Source organism: Podarcis tiliguerta (genome assembly GCF_965153285.1).
Source record: "Podarcis tiliguerta genome assembly, chromosome: 2".
In the NCBI taxonomy this organism is placed as follows: Eukaryota; Metazoa; Chordata; class Lepidosauria; order Squamata; family Lacertidae; genus Podarcis; species Podarcis tiliguerta.
The window spans coordinates 9,811,139-9,831,925 of record NC_139535.1 but is presented as its reverse complement, the minus strand read 5'-3'; the positions used below and the strand labels follow the sequence as shown (position 1 = coordinate 9,831,925).

Sequence of the window (20,787 nt, the reverse complement as noted above, 5' to 3'; positions counted from 1 at the left end):
AGAGAAGAGTATTGGGGTGGCCATGACAGGAAGTGCCTCTTGCATAAAATGGTGGAGTGTTTAAAAAGCCAACAGCTATATCTTTAAAAAGATGACAATACTTTTTTTTTTAATCGATGAGAAGTCTTGACATTCCAAAACAAGGGAGAGTTGTCCTTTTGGGCTTTCTGACTAAGTTGAACCGGGCACAAATATAAGCAAGGAGACATCTAGCTTGCCAGTAGCACATGTGAAAAGAATCTAGGGGTCTTGGTAGACCGCAAGCTTAACATGAGTCAACAGTGTGACGCAGCAGCGAAAAAAGCTAATGCTATTCTGAGCTACATCAACAGAGATACAGTGGTACCTCAGGTTACAGACACTTCAGGTTTCAGACTCCGCTAACCCAGAAATAGTACCTCGGGTTAAGAACTTTGCTTCAGGATGAGAACAGAAATCGTGGGGTGGCAGCGGGAGGCCCCATTAGCTAAAGTGGTACCTCAGGTTAAGAAGAGTTTCAGGTTAAGAACGGACCTCCAGAACGAATTAAGTTCTTAACCCGAGGTACCAGTGTACAGTGTTCAGATCAGAATTCATAGTCCCACTCTGTTCTGGGGTACTATGTCCAGTTCTGGGTACCAAAATTTAAGAAGGATGTTGGCAAGCTGGAACGTGTGCAGAGGAGGGAAACCAAGATGATCAAGGGTCTGGAAACCAACCCTTATGAGGAGCGGTTGAAGGAGCTGGGGATGTTTAGCACGGAAAAGGAGACTGAAAGGAGATATGATAGCCATTTTCAAACATCTCAAGGGCTGGTGCTTGGATGATGGAACAAGCTTGTTTCTACAGCTCTAGAGTTTAGCATCTGAACCAAGGGCTTCAAGTTGCAAGAAAGGTGATTCCAACTAAACATCAGGAAGAACTTTCTGATGGTAAGAGCTGTTCGACAGTGGAACGGTCTCCCTCGGGAGGTGGCGGACTCTCCTTCCTTGGAGGTTTATAAGCAGAGGTTGGAGGGCCATCTGTTATGGATGCTTTAGCTAAGATTCCTGCAATGCAGGGGGTTGGGTTAGATGACCCTGCGAGTTGTTGGGTCCCTTTTCTTGCAGACTATAAAATACTGTAAAGTAAACCACCTGTGAACCTTGGATGAAGGGCGCTCTACAAATACAAACAAATAAGTAGGAAGGGACCCCAAGGGTCATCTAGTCCAACCCCCTGCAATGCAGGAAACTCAATGAAAAGCAAAATGGCTATCCAACCTTTGCATTACCTAAGGTCCCAGAGGGGTTACAACTACTAAACAAAATACCTGTGCATGTTGTAGGTTGCTTTCATTCGTGTTTAATATCTATTTCTCAAATCTTTGCTTTTGCAAGCCGTTTTGAGTTCGGGGCAAGGGGAGAGGGGCGATGTAATCATAATTAAACAAGAACTAATTACTCAAATTATTTTGGGTGGGTGGAGGAGCCATGAGCAGCCTCTTCCAGTCGGGGGCAGCATTGCTCGCGTGCAGGAACCTCGGGTCCCTCTCTGTCGCCATTAGACTAGGAGGAGGAGGAGGAGGAGGAGGAAGAAACGAGACCGGCAACGAGAGCAGCCTCCATCGCTCCAGAGACCTCGCAGCCGCCCTCCTCTCCCCTTTCCCCGCCGGAAAATCCCGGGGAGCCGCGCTTCCCTCCCCCCTAAAAAGGTGAGTCTCACTCGCTGTCCGAACTCCCCTCCGCCTCCTTCCCTTTTATTGCATTTGATCTTCATCATTTAATTGCATTCCATCATCAACTACAGACCAACTTCGACCCCTCTTTCGCACACAGGGAACAAACAGAAACTGGGGAAGCCGTGGGTTCAAATGAGGACAAGGGGGCTTGGTTTTATGTACAATATTTGAATATATCGTTATAAAAAACAACAACTGCTGCGCTTGCCAGTGCTCAACCTCGTCGCCTGCGGGTGCTTCAAAATGATGCTCTTTTAAAAAGCAACAATTCCGTGCTGTGAAAAGTCTTCCCCTGTTTCCCTTAAGGGGCAGCTGGAGTTAAAAGGTATTTTTGGTTGTAGGTAAGGAAGCTTGGAGGGTAGTATCTCTTGTGCTTCAAAAAAAAAATTATTTAGAAATTTTTCAAATTTAACAATTAAAAAACAACAACATTCCATTTGAATTATACATCCAATTCTAATCTTTCCACTTTCAGACTTCCTTCGGTCTATCTGGAAATTTTCATGTTTTCACAGTTATTCACATTTCTTGCATCTATATTGTTTTGGTTTTTTTAACCAAATTCATCTTAACAATTATTATAAAACAATATTTCTTTCCATTATTATCACAGAGCTTCTTGAAAACCTACAAACGTTAATTGACCTTCACATATATTCTTAATATACTCTGTAAATTTATTCCAGTCCTCGGTAAATCTCTGGTCTCGCCGGTTCCGAATTCTCCCCGTTAGCTTGTCTAATTCTGCGTATTCCATCAACTTCATTCTCCATTCTTCTTTCGTCGGGATTTCTTCCTGTTTCCATTTTTGTGCCACCAAAATTCTTGCCGCTGTTACCGCATATAAGAACAACTTCTCATCCTTCTTTTTTATGTCATTTCTTAGTATTCCTAACAGAAAAGTTTCTGGTTTTTTAACAAAAGTATATTTCAACATTTTTTTCAATTCATTATAAATCATTTCCCAGAAACCTTTCATTTTTTTACATTCCCACCACATATGGTAGAATGTTCCTTCTTTCTCCTGACATTTCCAACATTTATTACTCACTTTATACATCTTTCCAAGTATCTCTTGTGCTTTTAAGAGGGAGGTCTGCTCACTCCTTTCCTGGGTATTGAATGGCTTTAAAATACGAAGTGCCTGGAGGATAAGGGCTATCAGGGGCTAAGAGCCAGGAGGGAGGTCTTTGTTTGTTTGTTTGTTTGTTTGTTTGTTTGTTTGTTTAGCCAAAGCCATTACAAAAGAAAGAAGACAGAATACAGAATAGAAATGGAATAAAATCTATTACGTAGTTAAAATGATTATTAAAAGCAGACACTCTATGAGATGACAGTTTGCTCCCCTGAAGAACTTTACATCATTCCCATAAACTTTTCTTCTCAAAATTGCCACTCAAAAGGCAAAACCGGCCACTTTTTCCAGAAGTGTAGGGGGACCTGCCAACTTATAAAAAGTTAATCAAATACCCAATTGATCTCCCAACAGGGAGATTTAAATCTTTGAACAAAGCTTCTCTTAATGTCTGTGTAGATTGGGCAAACCAGGAAGCAGTGGGGCATAATAATAATAATAATAATAATAATAATAATAATAATAATAATACTTGCCTCCACATGGGCAAGTGGGTCCCATGTATAAGGGATCTGGCGATAGCATCCTTCAACTGTGGCCAAGTGCACAGACTGGAGCCACAGAGCCATAAAGGCAATTCTCCATTTGCTGCTGGTGGTGCTGATCACATAAGTGAGGGCGAGGCGTCTGAATGGGTAACTTGGCATACCAAGGGGCAAATTTTGGACAGACAAGCTTAGACGTGCGGCCAGCACAAAAATAATGCTTCAAAACGGCAGATTTCATGAGGCAAGATGCCACCTCAAAGTCTAAGGAACTCAGAATTGTCCAAAGAAAGGCCGTAATTCTCAGTAACTTGTAGCGTTTCCTGATTCCAAGATGGCGTTGCTCCGGTGTTAAGATTCAGCACGTCCTTGAAATCTGAAAGTATTAAAACGGGCCCTAACCCCCTTTATAATTTTAGCCAGTACCTAAGGGCAAGGATATGCACTTGTTGAAGGGAAGCACTTGTTTGAAAACCTGGAGTGAAGCCTCCAACAAAAGAGCATAGGCAGCCTGGTCTTTGCCTCCAAGGCCTACCTGTGGATGCTGAGGGATTACACCTGGGATCATCCTGGGTAGCTCAGTTAGAGCGTGGTGCTGATAATGCCAAGGTCACAGGTTCGATCCTTGTATGGGACAGCTGCATATTCCTGCATTGCAGGAGGTTGGACTAGAATAATGATCCAACTCTATGATTTCTGTGATTTCTTCTTGCAAAGTGATTCCTCTAACACTGAGCGACGGCTGTTCCCCCGAGCAGAGGCTTCTTGACCAGAATTCTGCTCTTTCTCATCTTCTTTTAAAAGTTTTATTTATATTCAAAGGTGATGCAACACTCAAATCAATGTGTGTGTGTGGGGGGGGGGTTAATAAAAAAATGGGGAGAGGTTTGAACCCTGCACAGTGGCGTAGCGTGGGGGGTGCAGGGGGGGCCGGCCGCACCGGGAGCAACATCGGGAGGGGGCGCTCACACTCGCAGCTCTCTGCCCCTACCTGGCTCACTCACTCTCTCTCACTGCAGTGCTGGCTGTGCGAATCCGATCCGAGCCGCCGGGTCGCCGCCCACTGTGGAGGGGAGGGTGCCAGGCGTGCGGTGTGGTGCGGAGAGAGAGCGAGGGACTATCTGGGAGAGGGGCAGTGCAGTGGGGGGGGGGGGCAAATTACTTGCCTTGCCCCGGGTTAGGGGGTGCAAATTACTTGCCTTGCCCCAGGTGCTGACAACCCACGCTACGCCACTGACCATGCGGTCCTTGGGCCCATTTCATGAATCCAATAGTATCATCACCTTGGATGTTTGTAACAGCCATCATTTGTCAATGGTAAATATTTTCATCTTTCTTTCTTTTTTTATAAATATATTTTATTAATTTTAACATATAAATTATAAATCATACCGCACAGTTTATTACAAATACAATCTTATTGGATTTCCATCAGCACCTCTGATGATCCTCCATCTTAACCACTTCTTATGCATTTCTTAACTTTATATTGTCTTTACATCTCTTAACGTATCCTCACCCCTTCTCCATTTTTACAATACTTCCAATAATACTCCTCACAGAACTTCTTGCAAACCTACAAACATCGTCTGGTCATCACAAATACTTTTCAAATAGATCGTAAATTTACTCCAGTCTTCGGTAAATTTCTGGTCCCACCGGTTTCGGATCCTTCCTGTTAATTTGTCTAATTCTGCATAGTCCATTAACTTCATTCTCCATTCTTCAATTGAAATATTTTCATCTTTCAGGTGCCACGTGGGGTCAGAAACCAACAAGCCATCAACAAGGCATAATTAAAGAAAACAACCACCAACAGACCTTTCTTAAGACCTTTCTTTCTTACTGCTGCTTATGGAGGATAATCTATGTCAGGTCGATTTCAAAACGAAATAAAATTTTGCCAGATAATGTGAAAAGGCACCAGCGATCTGCCTGCGACCCTTATTGGTCTCTCTTGGTGTGTTGATTTTTGCCACAAATTCATTTTTTTACATTGGGTCTTTTGTTATACACCCTAAGGTCAGCCTCAAGCAATGAGATAACGCCCGCCAAAAGTTCAGGAAGTCTCTTGTGAGAAGAGAAATTTGAGTGTGGTGGGAAAAGAGGCTTCTACTGGGATTAGTCTGCCCACAAGCCCACTCCTCCACCTCCTGATTCCAGATTCAGGGCTTCGCAGACTAGGTGGGAAAATGGAGCCTCAAATTGTGAGCCCAGAACGAGAAGGAGGGCTGGAAGGGGATAACAAGCCCTCCAGCGTGGCTCAATCGGACTGTGTGAGGGAGCAGCCAGGATGGAGAGCATCCCTAGAGACCAAGCAGGAGCCTAGCAACGGGATGCAGCAGCGCTGGGAGGCCCAATGGCAGGAGTTCCTGACAACATTGCAGTCTCCCCACACAACGGAGAACCCATTGTCACTGGAGGCCGCCCCATGGGACGATGCCAAGGCCTTCCTGGCCTCCTTTGAGCAAGTGGCCAGGGCTTGCCAGTGGCCTAGGGAAGAATGGGCAGCCCGGCTCCTGCCTGCTCTGAGCGGGGAAGCCAAACAGGCCTTTGTCGCCCTAGAAGCCAGGGACAGGAAGGACTATGGGAAGGTGAAGGCGGCCATCTTGCGAGGTGACGCTATCAAGATGGAGGTGCAGCGCCAGCACTTCAGGAAGTTCCGCTACCAGCAGGTGGAGGACCCCCGGAGGATCCACCTGCAGCTGCAGGATCTCTGCCACCGCTGGCTGAAGCCAGAGAGACGCAGCAAGGAGCAGATCCTGGAGCTGCTGGTCCTGGAGCAGTTCCTGGCTAGCCTCCCGCCAGAGCTGCAGAGCTGGATCCGAGCAGGAGGACCGGAGTCGTGTTCGCAGGCGGTGGCCCTGGCGGAGGAGTTCTTGATGGCCAGCCAGCAAGACTTGGCCGAGGCTGCAGAGTGGCAGGTGAGGGTTTGAGGTTTAATTTCCAGAATCTTGAAGAGGATAACGCTATCTTTCCCAAGTAGTTTCCTTCCAGATATTTCAAACTACAACTCACTTGATCCCTGAGCATTGGCCATGATCCCTGGGGCTGAGAGGTGTTTCTGTTTTCAACCACCTTGAAAGCAGCAGGTTGGGGAAGTCTAGGATATGGGAACAAAATATGGACGAGGTTGTTGCCATCATCCAGGGTGCTCAACGTTGACTGGTTCAGCCTTCATGCCACCCATTTAAACTCTGCGACACCACTTTCAACACTCATGGCTTTCCCCAAATAATTATGGGAGCTGTAGTTCATCAAGGGTGCTCACTCCGCTACAATTCTCAAAGTGGTTTCCCAGTCAGTTAACCCTGGGAATTGTTGGTCTGAGGGGCCTCCTTACAACTCTCAGTACACTTAACATACTACAGTTCCCAGAATTCTTTGGGAGAAGCCATGACTGATTAAAGCAGTGTCACACCACTTTAATGTATAGTGTGAATGTTGCCGTAGAGCTGTTGTCTAATTCAAGGAGATAACTCTTAGTAAAATATTAGTAGCTCTACTGGGAACACACACACAGAGGGTTGTCAGCTAACCAGCTCTGCCCTGCTCTTGTGCTTTTAAGCAGCTGCTTGAATGCGGAGATAGGTGTAACCCTTCACTGCACAGCGCAGAGGGAGAAAAGCAGCAATTGCCTGCCAGTGTCAGTGAAATCAAACTGCTGCTAAGCCCAGGAACAGAGGCTGATGGAAAAGATGGCAACCCTGCTTTTCAGAGGCTTGAAATGACTGCAAAAGCCCAATGTCATCTTTTTTAGATGCCTTTTTGTTTTGCAAATGTTAAGGGTTAAAGCAATCCACCAGTCCTGACTTAAACACATGAAAGAGATACCCAGACAAGGTTGATGAGTAGAAGAGATAAAGGGCAGCTTCTACGTTTACGAGCATCTTCAAGTCCTATGGATAAGGGTATCTTTAAATTCTTCACCAATCGGATCGTCTTTTTTCCAGAAGCCGCTGCAGGAGGGTTCCCTGGAGGCTGAGGAAACAGAGGAGCAGAGCAGTAGCGACGGTCTCTGTTTGCTGGGTAAGGCTTCCACTTTGGCATTAAGGCCCTTACACATGCTTCTTCAGAGTTTGCCCCACAGAAGCATATGCAGAAGGAGCTGCAAATTCAAAAAAGTGGGGTGTGCCACCTGAGAGTTGACAGAAGGAAAGTTAAAGTTTTGAAGGCCCTGTGTTTGAAAGAAGCAACGCCAGCACCCGATAACTGCCTTCTGCAGGAGGGTTTCCACTTCAGTCCCCCAAGATGTCAGAAATCTGCTCAGAGCAGGGCTTGCAGTGTGGCTGCTGCTGTTCTATGGAACAGCATTCCTGTCACTGTCTGCACTGCCTGGAAACAGCAGGAGATGTTTTTGTTCCAACAAGGTGCCCCAGGTGGGTAAATTTCCCTCTGCCATTATCGTCCATTTTGCATCATTCTTAAACTTGTCTTCAGTTTGTTTTCTGTTCTATTTTTTGGGCGGTCCTTCTGGTGTATTTGTAAATCCTATTGAAACATAAGTGAAAGGCAATAAAATGATGATGATGATGATGAAATTATCTCCCTTCTGTCCTTCGCAGGCAGCGAAAGCCAAGGTCCAAGGGATCACAGCAACTTGCTTCCTCCTGAAAAACCGGAAATGGCCATGTCAGGTCAGGCTGAGGTATGTTCACTTTTAAGGAGCAAGACCTAGGTTGTATATTTCTCAGTCATTTAAACTCTTTAATTTATGTATATGCAGGTTACTTGCCAGAATGGCTTCTACGTGATTTATTAGTGTAAAACCATCCCTAAGAATATAGCCACACATCATTACGTTTTCCCTCTCTGTCAAATCCTAAATTGTGAAGCACCTCTGGATAGGGAGCCCTTGCCAGGTCCGTGCATATTGATGTCGCCCTATAAGCAATCTTGTCCATCTCCCATTCTCAGGAGCCAATGAATCTCGAGGAAACTTCACACATGGACCAGCCCTCTCTAGCCCAGCCAGGCCAGAAGACCATGTTTTGGCAAGTCATGCAGGAAGACCATAGAGATACAGAATCTTTGGGTGAGTCTCTGCTCCATTAAAGCCCTGATATATCGATTTTTTGCATGACGGGTCCAAACATACAATACAAACCACAATATTTGTTGGTTTCTAAAAATACTCGGGCAGCGCCAAGCACTCACTGCTTTTGTTAAACTGTTTTGAGTTCAAATTGCTTTTCTTATGAATAGTTCATTTTTGTTGTCAAATGTTTTTTTTTTAAGCCAAAAACTGCCAGGAAGAATCAATGCATGTTCTTTGTGACAGAAATAATAATAATAATTTTATTTTTTTTCCTCTCTCTCAAACTGAAGAGGGACTCTTGATTCCTAAACCTGACCCTGCCTCTCACCATGAAAAAGAAGAGGAGATCTTTGTCCAGTTTCCTGTGGAAAGTGAAGGATTCCCAAGTCAAGATTCAGGTAAGGGGATAGAGAACCCAAAATGGCAACTTTGCAGCACACACAAATTCCTGTGTTTTAATGTTGCCTTTCTGCCAAAGTGCTCTTGGTGGTGTAAATGGATTGTCGCTCGCTCCTTTCTTAATCCACAAGGTAGGTTAGAGGTAAGGGAAGCTGTTTGGGACAAGATCACCCTTGCAAGTCTCATGGCTGAGTTGGATTTGAACTTGGGTCTTCCTCAGTCTTTGTCAGATGCTCTGCTACACCACACTGCCTCTGAAGAACTCTGGGGTTCCCCTTAGAGGACTGGAGAACATCCTTGCCTCTGTCTTCTCTCTCCCAGGATGGTTTCCCCAGATATTTTTCTAATGTTCTCAGGCTTGGCAGAAGCAGCAGAAAGTATTTGGCTAAAAATCAGAAGAGGTCTTTTTTGTTTTTTTGTTTCCATGCAGTTTTGCAAAAAGTGGTGTAGCTTTGTTTTCTTTTTAAATAGAAGTCTCTAGCCCTTATTTGTGAACGCAAAATCAAGCTGGAATATGTATGGATAATGCTTGATGAAATCTCAGAACGTCGGATGTTGTCTGCCTTTATAAGAGCCGCATGGTTCTTAATGGGCAGCAGGCCTCTCCTGAATCTGCTCTCTGAAAATGAACATGGGGTCCTCTGACTACAACGCACATGCTCCATTGCGGAGGTCTAAACTTCATTTTACAGTAGGAGTGTGGAAGTTCAGGTCTGGGGATGGACTATGGCCCTTGAGACCTTTCACTGTGGCCCTCAAGACTCTTCCCAGACCATACCTTGCTTCACACCCTTCTTGAGCATTTTTGCGGAGCTGAAATGCATTATTGCTTCCTTGGCTGGAGGATGGAGAGTGTGTGTGTGCGAGTGTTTGTGTGGCCTGCGTGTTATTCCTTAGTGCCTGTGGCAGGGGTGGGGAGTGTTGGGATACTGCCAGGGAGACAAAGGCCATTGTGCATCCACGTCCCAGTCTCCCGTGGAAACAGTATCAGTCAAGTAGCGACACGAGCCTCGGAAATAGCTGTTCCACATTCCAGGACTCGTGCACACCCTTTTCGCAGAGCTTCAACAACGAAAGATGCACCCAGGAGAGCATATCTTACAGATTTATTAAGCGTTGGTCAGAACAAAGAAAAAAACATGACAGCCTGCCTGCGTGTGGAGGCAATAGAGAGAGACAAAAGCTATATACAAAACAGAAACTTCCTGTGAGCAGGAAGTACACAGGCTGTGACTCACAACAGCCTGTCCCCTTTTTAAGGTGGAACGGAAATATCCTAACAGGGAGCCCCTCAGTCATGCCTTTCTGTCCAGCTTTCCCCAAGCCATACATCCTAATGGCTCTGTTTGATGCCCTCCGCAAGTGGAATTTGTCTGAGCTGGAATGTGACCTTGAACATTTGCTTCTTGTCCTGCCCACCGCTGGCATGCGGCCCCTGGACAGTTGCCCAGAAGGGAATGTGGCCCTCTGGCTGAAAAAAAGATTTCCCACCCCTCTTTTACATTAAAGAGCTGTGTGTCTTTTGCCAAACACAGGTATAAGTGTTTTCGTCATACATGTTCTTACTATGCCTGTATTTCCCCTTAACGTTTGTCTACGGCTCGCTCCTGTTTATGCTCTGCCACTGTCTCTGAGTCCCGTTTTATGCCTCTGGCACCTGTATTGTTTTGGCGTCACAGTTTATCCCACTGTGCTTCCCTGCATCACACCTGTCCTTGCCTTTTACCACACATCCCCTCCCGTCCTGCGTCGCTCTCATAAATCCTAGTTTCTACATCATTGCGCCGTACTCAAATATGGCGGGTGGCACTGTGGTCTAAACCAATGACCCACTTGGCCTTGCCGATTGGAAGATTGGCGGTTCAAATCCCCGCCAACAGGAGTGAGCTCCCGTTCCTCTGCCCCAGCTCCTGTCAACCTAGCAGTTCGAAAGCACACTAGTGCAAGTAGATAAATAGGTACTGCTGCTGCGGAAAGGTAAACGGCGTTTCCGTGTGCCCTGGCTTCCATCACGGTGTTCTGTTGTTCCAGAATCGGTTTAGTGTTGCTGGCTACATGACCCGGAAAGTTGTCTGTTTTGGACAAATGCCGGCTCCCTCGGCCTGAAAGCGAGATAAGCACTATAACACCATAGTTGCCTTTGACTGGACTTAACCATTCGGGGGTACTTTACCTTTACTTGTTGTTGTTGTTGTTCGTGTTCACCGTTTCCCCAACTTAGGGATAGATGGGGAAATCCGTGCCTTTATTGAGAACTGGGGGTGACTCTTTTCAAACAACTGGACTGTCTCCCAGTTGCTATGGATCTCGGATGAGACAAGGACCCGTGACTACGAGAGGAATTGGCTACGGTGCTGGCGAGAGGCAGGGCATCTGCGGAAGGGCAACTAGGCCTTCCTGGAAGGGAACAGCCACCAGGAAGTGGCAGACATGGCTCTTTTTCGAATGGCTGAGCCAGTTCCCGCACGTCAAGCAGGACCTGGCAGTGCCACGTTACTGACATCATTGACCACTGGCAGAAAAGGATGAGATACTCTGCCACCAGCCAGGCAACCAAACCTTTCCAGGTTCAGCTGAACAATTTGGGGCCGTCAGCTTCAAGAGCAACTGAGGGTGAATGTCTTCCTTTCTCTAGTGGAACGGCACTTTCAGGTTTGTGTCGGATCAGCGTCTCGCCCAGGTCATCCCAGTTAAGCATTCACATTTCTTTAGTTTGATTTTTGATTCATACAGAACCCATACACAAATGCCACAAAGTTGGTCTCCGCACATTCAGGTGTTTGCCCTACCTTTCCCTCCAGGTGGGACAGGGTGAGGGGCTGTTGTGGTTCTCTCCCAACAACAGCACAGTTTATCCTCCTGTTTTAACAGACCTGTTCCACTCGTGTCCTTTAGTGCAATCTGACTTGCTTCACTCTGCCCTCCTTCTTTTTCTCCAGGCTTGGATGTTGAACCTTCTTCCACAAAAAAACTATTTACTCAATAGTCCCAACCCTGCAAATTGTATGTCCACGCTCACAGGGTGCCATCTGACTATGGGATCGGAGGTTTCACAGGGCCTCTGTGGAGCCATCTAAGGACAAAGGTGGACCTTACACACTTTGCCAGCACAGTTCTAATATTCCTTTTTTTGTACCACGAGCTGGGTTGTTTATATAATATTCCCTTCAGTTTTGTTGCATTTCACTTTTTCTTTTTTTTTTAACATTGCAATAGATTTCCTTGCAATTTTTGGAATTTGTTGCTGTGTACCTTTATACCAAGGGACGCGGGTGGCGCTGTGGGTTAAACCACTGAGCCTCTTGGGCTTGCCCATCAGAAGGTCGGCGGTTTGAATCCCCGTGACGGGGTGAGCTCCCGTTGCTCGGTCCCTGCTCCTACCAACCTAGCAGTTTGAAAGCACGTCAAAGTGCAAGCAGATAAATAGGTACCGCTCTAGCAGGAAGGTAAACGGTGTTTCTGTGCACTGCTCTGGTTCGCCAGAAGCAGCTTACTCATGCTGGCCACATGACCCGGAAGCTGTATGCCGGCCCCCTCGGCCAATAAAGCAAGATGAGCGGTGCAAACCCAGAGTCGGTCACGACCGGACCTAATGGTCAGGGGTCCCTTGACCTTGACCTTTATACCAAACCCTCCAATAGAAAAAGTGGAAATCTTTTTTTAAAAGGCTTAATAAATAATAAATCAAAACCTTTGCTTCATATTATTTTGCCTGGTTGTCTTGTGTTGTGATGAGGAGTGTGGGCAGGTTTCTTTGGCATCGATTGGCCTTGTTGTGTGGCTTGAGGTGCCTTTTTTGTTGTTGTTGAGGGGAACTAGAACAGGGACAGAATTCTTCTCTCTTTTCTCTCCAGGAGACAGGAATGGAAGAAACATCAAGAGAGAGGATTCTCAACAGAGAGAGACGGTCTTAGAGAGAACACGTGGGACACCTGCAGAAGTATCCCAGAAGAACCTCACTCTGAGAGCTGCAGTTTGTGGGCAAAGATGCAAGTCGAAATTTGTGAAGGACCAAAACGAATGCTGTGAACCTGTGGAAGGTCTTAGAGCTGCTGTTAACCAAACCTCTGCAGTGAAAACAAGGGGAAGAGCACCCTTGTCATCCAAGTATGCTAAAAAGCACCTCTGCAGATCAAAACATCTCTTGAAACCTACCAGGGAAGACTCTCGTGAGAGTCCTACGGGGAGGGGAAACGTCCTGCAAAAGTCCCATCTTGATAAATATCGGAGAACCCAGACACGAGAAAAATGGTATGAATGTCCTGAGTGTGGGAAAAGCTTCACTCGCAGAGGAAATTTGAGGAGGCATCAGAGGATACATACTGGAGAGAAACCATACAAATGTCCCGATTGCAGGATATGCTTCAGGCAGAGTGGGCATCTGTTGAGGCATCAGGCGATACATATGAGAAAGCGCTTCGTATAAAGTGCTCCAAGACTGGGGAGCTGCCAGTCTTAGATGAAACCGTCAGGCAGCCTGTCCAGGAGGGAGACTCCACCAATTGCCCTGAGTGCAGGAGAAGTTTCCCTTGCTGGTTTTGATCAGTATCAGAGGAAACCTTTTCCATGAGAAACCTTCTGGATTCCCTAAGCAGAAGGACAGCTTTTCCCCCCCACACAAAGGCCACCAGAAAAACTGATAAGAAATGGTTGAGTACTTGGTGACCTGTAGAAAAACAAGCAGCACAGAAATAGGAAACGCCATGTTAATAACTGTTAGGCAAACCCGCGTGTACTCTGTGCTGAATAAATAGTATATAGACCTGGGGTCACACGTCGTGCTAAGCCAAGCTGTGGTTTGCACGAATGAATGAGTGTGCTGGTTCCCAGGGAGGTCCTTTTGCCTTGCCGAGTCAAGCCATGGTTTGGCTTAGCACGTTGAAAGCTGTCTGCTGTGAAAGCTGGTCTTGTGGGTGGTCATTGGCAGAGTCTCAGCTGGTCTCAGCTGCTTTCTATATTTCAGTGCGCTTGAGAAATAGCCTTTTCCAAAATGCGTTCGGTTCACAATAAATACCATTTTGTAGCATTTTGTCATTTTATTTTATTTTTTTGCCTGCTAGGAGGCTGAAAAAAAGCCCTGGTACTGCCCCCACTTTTATGGTTGGATCTCAACTGGTTTTTTTCCCACTTGAGGCCAGATTTGATCCCTTATGGCACCCGGAGCGGCACTGGGAGTGGAGGAACCTATGGCACTTGAGATGTTGCTCCCCCAAATCCCATCAACCCCAGCCAGTGATCTCACAAACACACACACTGCTTCATTAGCGAATTAATTCTAAGAGCAAGTCAGCGGACTAGCTTCCATTACATTCCAGCAGTTGACCATTGTGTGGCTGTTGCTCTGAAACAACTGGGAGTTAAATCTGTTACAAGCCTAGGGACAAACCAGCAGGTCCCAGCTTACCTTCAGCCTAGTCTTTCTTTTTTATGACTTTGCTGTGACTGACTGATACAGCCACTCCTTTTGGAATTTGCATGGAAAACTAAGAGGACCAACCTGCCGTCCCTGTTTTACAAAGCTGCTTTCCCCCGAATTAAAATACAGATGTTGGACCACATAATGATAACTAAAGAACCTTGGTTGAAAGAACCATGCTGTGCCCAACTTGCATTCTGGTGCATTCTCCCTAACAAACCAGGATTTGTAAGATTATCAAAACATTCCACCTTGTTTACCGAAACTGGCTTTTTGGGCGAAATGAACTATTATCTCAGGTTTGGAGCAGTGCTAAGATATCCCCCTTCCTTGTTTATTTATTTACCGCCTCACACAAAGAAAGGCATGGAAGAGGAGGGATCAGGCCTTTGGGAAGGGCTGTGGCTCAGAGCCAAAGCAGCTGTTTTTCATACAGGGGGTCCCTGGTTTTCATTCCCCAGGCTGGGCTGGGGAAAAGATTCCTGCCTGAAACCCTGGAGAGCCACTGCAAATCAGTGTAGATAATATTGTTGAAATGTCTATAAAAATCCGGACGTATAGCAACCCATGAAGTGTAGATTTTGGCGAATTTCTTGAAAAATAGCTCAAAAACTTCTTTTTTTTGAAACAACAACACCTTTTGTGTCCAGATTTTCACTCTTTAGAATATGGCAACCCTAAATACTGAGGAAGATGGGACAGTGGTCTGATCAAGCATAAAGCAGCTTCCTGCATTCTTCTGTAGTGCCCAAAATGCTTTATGTGAGAATGCTGCCAATTGGGACCCCTGACCATTAGGTCCAGTGACGGACGGCTCTGGGGTTGCGGTGCTCATCTCGTTTTATTGGCCGAGGGAGCTGGCGTACAGCTTCCGCGTCATGTGGCCAGCATGACTAAGCCACTTCTGGCAAACCAGAGCAGCACACGGAAACGCCGTTTACCTTCCTGCTGGAGCGGTACCTATTTATCTACTTGCACTTTGATGTGCTTTTGAACTGCTAGGTTGGGAGGAGCAGGGACCAAGCAACGGGAGCTCACCCCATCGCAGGGATTCGAACTGCCAACCTTCTGATCTGCAAGCCCTAGGCTCTGTGGTTTAACCCACAGCGCCACCCGCGTCCCTTGCCAATTGCCTGAGCAATTGTTATTTGCAATTCAGGGGAATTTGCTGCTACCTTGCTGCAGAAGTTTGGTTTTCATTATTTCACTGAGAAGTAAAGAGAAGTGTGTCATGTGACTATAGAAGATGTTGAGAAAGTGTGCTGTTCCTTTAAGGGGAATGGTTTGGGATTGACACAAAGGTATTTTCGTTTTTTCCTTAATTCCCACTGAGTATTATGAAAAGCAGGGACGCAGGTGGCGCTGTGGGTTAAAGCCTCAGTGCCTAGGGCTTGCCGATCAAAAGGTCGGCGGTTCGAATCCCCGCGGCGGGGTGCGCTCCCGTTGCTCAGTCCCAGCGCCTGCCAACCTAGCAGTTCGAAAGCACTCCCGGGTGCAAGTAGATAAATAGGGACCGCTTACTAGCGGGAAGGTAAACGGCGTTTCTGTGTGCGGCTCTGGCTCGCCAGAGCAGCGATGTCACGCTGGCCACGTGACCCGGAAGTGTCTTCGGACAGCGCTGGCCCTTGGCCTCTTTGAGTGAGATGGGCGCACAACCCTAGAGTCTGTCAAGACTGGCCCGTACGGGCAGGGGTACCTTTACCTTTACCTTATGAAAAGCAAAAAGAAGTGCACTTTCCTGTTCTTTTCTTCCTTTCCTTTACATTTTGTAGAAGCAGGGTTCTTTTTGTTGTTAGCAAGGTTTGTCAGTTCAAATAAAAGAAATTAGTGTTAAAGAAATCAAGCCTCTGAGAACCATTGTTCCTGGTTAAGAAATCCTTAACTGTTGCAACGGAGGCATTAACATCATTTGAGAACACAGCATTCAACATTAAAATATTCAGTTATTAATCCCATTGCTATTGGCCCTCGACAGAAGGACTGTTGTCATCTGTGCTGAAAGACGCTCCTGAAGCTCAGTGCTACAGCATTGTGAAATCTTGCTTTTTTGCACGATTAGTTCTGCTGTTTTTAATATTTACCGTAAAATCTATTCAGGTTTTGGTCTGCGAGGAATTATGCTGGGCCTTGAAGCCTCACCTCAATTGCTGGAAATCCTGGTCACCTAAAGCCCATTGACTTCTAAATGTAGAGGTACGGTTGTTGTGGGATATGATCATAGATACAGGAAATAAAGAGGAGTTTTAGCAACGACACCCTACTTTGGAGAAGGAAAGAGAAAGAGAGAGAGAGAGAGAGAGAGGGAGAGGGAGCACAGGAGGGAAGGTTGGCATGAAGTCTAGGAAAAGTGACAAAAACCTAGATTTTAAAAACAAAACAAAAAACAATTCTCTCTGTCTCTTCAGGTGATGAAAAGAGATGTCTGATCAAGGTGAACCCCTCACAGCAGGGAGAGACAGGGACGATAATGAAGTTATCTCTACGGACCATTCCTGGAGCTGGAGCAATTCATGAGCAGAGATGCGAGGGGGAGGAACCAGTGAGGGGAGAAAATGGCTCCAGGGAGCTTTTAGAAGATGCGCATAATGAACCCTCCTTTCGACACTCCAAATACCAAAGAAGGTACCACCACCACAACATAGGACTTACGGCTTATAATGGAGAGGACCGCTGTGACTATCTGAAGTGGGAGGGAAACACCTACCAAAAAGCTTTCCGTTCCCAACACCAGAAAATCCAGACAGGAGAGAAACCTTTCAAGTGTCCTGACTGTGGGAAATGCTTCAGGCAGGGAGAAAATCTGAAGAGACACCAGAGACTGCACACTGGAGAGAAATTGAATGAACGCTCTGAGGGCGGGCTCACTTTCCGCCCAAGACAGAATTTACAGAGACCTGTTCGTGCAGGAAAGAGGTGCTATGAATGTCCCGAGTGTGGGAAATGTTTCTCTAATAGAGGGACATTGATCAGGCATGAGAGGATCCATACTGGGGAGCGACCGTTTGAATGCCCTCAGTGTGGCCAGTTCTTCAGCCAGAGAGCCCATTTGATGAGGCATGAGAGGATCCACACAGGAGAGAAGCCACACATGTGTCCCCAGTGTGGGAGGAGCTTTTCCCGGAGTGACAGTTTGGTAGACCACCAAAGGAAACATCTCTGCGAGAAACCTTTCAAATGTGCCAAGTGTGAGAATAGCTTTAGCCAAAGATGCACTCTCGTTAAGCATCAGAGGACCCACATAACCGAGGCTGTACTCTGAGAACTCAGTGTTGGGTTGGAAAAAGTTCCAGTAGCAAACTTTGTCATATTAGGAATTGGTTGGCAAGCCCACCTGTGCTCTGTGCTAAAGAAATATTACACAGACATTATGGATTGTATCCAATGATTGTGTGGAGTTTCACTCAGACAATGTGACTTCTGTCCCCACATGCCCTCAAAATATGCTCCAACTCTTAGAGACTTGTTTTCTGGCGGGAAATTCCATGACATGTCAGGAACTGTGCTCATAAATACCTATGAAAGAAGGCGAGTTTACATCATGTGATGTGGGGGAGAACCTCCAGCAACAGCTCACACCTCCCCCCCCACCTCCCCCCCCAAAAAAACCTGAAGATGATAGAGAATTAATTCTGGAGTGAAACCTCACAGAAGCCCCTAGTGTGTGAAAAACCACTCTTGGATAGTGTTTAACTGATCCTGGGAGAAGTCACATTGGCTACATACCATGTGAACAGTGTTAGAAACTGGGATACAAAAGCTAGGAGCCAAACTGGATCCTGGGACCTGGGTTGTGGGTGCAAAAACAAAATGTCTAGTCGCCATTTGGGGGGTTGGCAACAGTTTTTATTTCTTTTTTTGATAAGCATAAGTGACACATTGTTAATATCACATTTTTGTACAGAAATTGTTAATACGTGTTTAATTTGGCATTTACAATAAAAATATTGATACCATACTTCAGTTTTCAAAACACTGTACTCTTTATTGTTAAACTCCTTAACTTATTGTCTATCCTTAACATATACTTTGATGCTTCAAAGCACATACCTTTCAGTAATCCTTGAGTGTTGTTGTTGTTTTGTTGTTTAGTCGTGTCCGACTCTTCGTGACCCCATGGACCAGAACACGCCAGGCACTCCTGTCCTCCACTGCCTCCCGCAGTTTGGTCAAACTCATGTTGGTAGCTTCGAGAACACTGTCCCACCATCTCATCCTCTGTCGTCCCCTTCTCCTTGTGCCCTCCATCTTTCCCAACATCAGGGTCTTTTCCAGGGATTCTTCTCTTCTCATGAGGTGGCCAAAGTATTGGAGTCTCAGCTTCACAATCTGTCCTTCCAGTGAGCACTCAGGGCTGATTTCCTGAAGAATGGAGAGGTTTGATCTTCTTGCAGTCCATGGGCTCCCAACAGGATATTAAAAATACAATAAAACATCAAACATTAAAAACTTCCCTAAACAGGGCTGCCTTCAGATGTATTCTAAAAGTCAGATAGTTGTTTATTTCCTTGACATCTGATGGGAGGGCATTCCACAGGGCAGGCACCACTACCGAGAAAGCCCTCTGTCTGGTTCCCTGTAACCTCGCTTCTTGTAGTGAGGGAACTGCCAGAAGGTCCTCAGCGCTGGACCTCAGGGTATGGGCTGAACGATGTGGGTGGAGACGCTCCTTCAGGTATCCTGGGTCGAGGCCATTTAGGGCTTTAAAGGTCAGCACCAACACTTCGAATTGGGCTTGGAAACATACTGGGAGTCAATGTAGGTCTTTCAGGACTGGTGTTATGTGGCCTCCGCAGCCACTCTCAGTAGCTTCCTTTGGCCTGATCCAACTTCAGGGGTCTTCTTAAGGATTACGGTGCAAATATAATTAGACAGGCGAGAGATGAATGTAGCAGAGATATCCTGAATCAACTGGAAAAGGAGGGATGGGTTGGGGCAAGCCAACAAGAAGGTAGTTGCAGGACTGTAAATAGGAGGTGAGCAGATCATGGAAAAAATCCTCTCTCTGTCCCTTCAGGTGTCAAGAAGGGGAGTGTGATCAAGATGGAGAACTCTCAGCAGGATGAGGTGCATAACACATTAACAGAAATTTCTCGATGGTACATGCCGGTGACAGCAGCTATTGATGAGGAAAGATGTGAGTCCAAGAGGGACCGGGGGAGGAAGCCAGCAGAGCAGGAGGATGAAGTCAGCAAGGGCCCAGAAGGTCTTACAGCTGCTGCTAATGAAACCTCCTTGGTACACGTGAGGCCCAAGAAGCTCTCAGTCTCCAAGTACGGCCAAAAGCGCAACTACCGATTAGGACGCGTCATGAAACATGCTGGAGAGAAACACTATCACTCCCCCACATCAGGGGAGAGCGTCCAGCAAAAAACATGCCTTCTGGCACACCAGGGAATCCAACCTGGGAAGAAATTGTACGACTGCTCTGAATGTGGGGAAAGCTTCCCTACAAGACCTACATTTCCTAGACATCAGAAAATCCGCACCAGGGAGAGTCCCTTTGAATGCCTCGAGTGCGGGAAAAGCTTTAATCAGAGAACAAACCTTTTGAGACACCAGAAGATCCATACGGGCGAGAAAGTGCATGAATGCCCCAAGTGTGGGAAAAAGTTCTATCGGAAAGATAAGTTGATTCGGCACCAGAGAATTCATACCGGGGAGAAACCATATGAATGTCCGGAGTGTGGCAAAAGCTTTGGGGTTAAGGAGAGTTTACGTAGACACCAGACAATTCATCTTGGATATTGACCAGAGTTAATGCTCAAATAAATTTTTTTTAATTAATCTTGTTCCCAATCCTATACAGAGCGAACACATTCCACTCATATTTACAAAACAGAAAATGCTTCCATCCCAAGGAAATAATTTTTCAACTCAATCAATAGTGAGAGGGAATGTGGTTTTTGCCAATTATCTTTCCCCTTTTGGCTATTGTGTACTCTTATGAGAAAAACTGCTCCTTTTCCCTTATGGGGGACCCAAGAAGTTCTGCATTGGCAGGAGAAAATAGCAGAGACTAACCAGAGAATATTGAGAAGCAAAGCAGCTAGTAAGCCTGATCTTTATTAAAGCTGTTGCAACAGGGTGCTCCCCACACACGCAGGAGGGCAGGGAGGGACCCAGAACAAAGTCTATATGACTTTTTATTTTTTTATTCCCCCCCCCCATTTTTATTGGTTTTTTTCTATATTACATCACAATGCAAATATACCAAAGCCATCCTCCCCATCCCCACATATATTTATCATTTAAATCATCGATCGAATGCAGTATTTTGTCCCTTCCCTCCGCCCCCACTCAATTTCCTCTACATTCTGAGATTACATTTATCTTTGCATTCTACAATCTTCTCAATCCTTCTATGTATTCTTATTATCCTTCCTTACTCATTTACCTCAGATACTTTACATTTTAATCCAGGCATATTAGCATATCTTTTTTTGAGCAATATTTTTCCACTCCTTTTTTTTTTTTTTTTTGATTCGATTGATTTCTTATAATAGCTGTTACTTTTGCCAAAGTTAAGTATTCATTTAATTTACAAATCCATTCCTCCCTTGAGGGTAGAATTTGTGATTTCCATTTAGCAGTAATTACTACTCTAGCTGCTGTACT

At 45.8% G+C, this 20,787-nt stretch overlaps 1 protein-coding gene and 1 long non-coding RNA gene across 4 annotated transcripts; one reads left to right on the top strand and one right to left on the bottom strand.

Moving 5' to 3' along the window:
* Nucleotides 1-1,399: 1,399 nt before the first annotated feature.
* Nucleotides 1,400-20,274, top strand: LOC310670310 (uncharacterized protein). 3 transcript variants are annotated; one of them, XM_083425463.1, is made up of 7 exons: nucleotides 1,400-1,672; nucleotides 5,071-6,243; nucleotides 7,273-7,348; nucleotides 7,885-7,967; nucleotides 8,237-8,354; nucleotides 8,648-8,755; nucleotides 12,611-13,781. In XM_083425463.1, exons 2-7 carry the CDS (start codon nucleotides 5,512-5,514, stop codon nucleotides 13,180-13,182), a joined length of 1,689 nt encoding a protein of 562 aa, XP_083281589.1. In that variant the 5' UTR covers nucleotides 1,400-1,672; nucleotides 5,071-5,511; the 3' UTR covers nucleotides 13,183-13,781. The 3 variants fall into 3 exon arrangements, with proteins under 3 accessions (XP_083281589.1, XP_083281587.1, XP_083281588.1); XM_083425461.1 differs by lacking the exon at nucleotides 12,611-13,781 and adding an exon at nucleotides 16,578-18,127 and having other exon boundaries at nucleotides 1,401-1,672; XM_083425462.1 differs by lacking the exon at nucleotides 12,611-13,781 and adding an exon at nucleotides 19,187-20,274 and having other exon boundaries at nucleotides 1,405-1,672.
* Nucleotides 8,762-16,571, bottom strand: LOC310671124. The gene is made up of 3 exons (XR_014507807.1): nucleotides 15,875-16,571; nucleotides 15,381-15,500; nucleotides 8,762-9,534 (listed from the first exon to the last, which is right to left on the bottom strand). It is a non-coding gene; the product is annotated as an uncharacterized lncRNA (long non-coding RNA).
* Nucleotides 20,275-20,787: the final 513 nt, after the last annotated feature.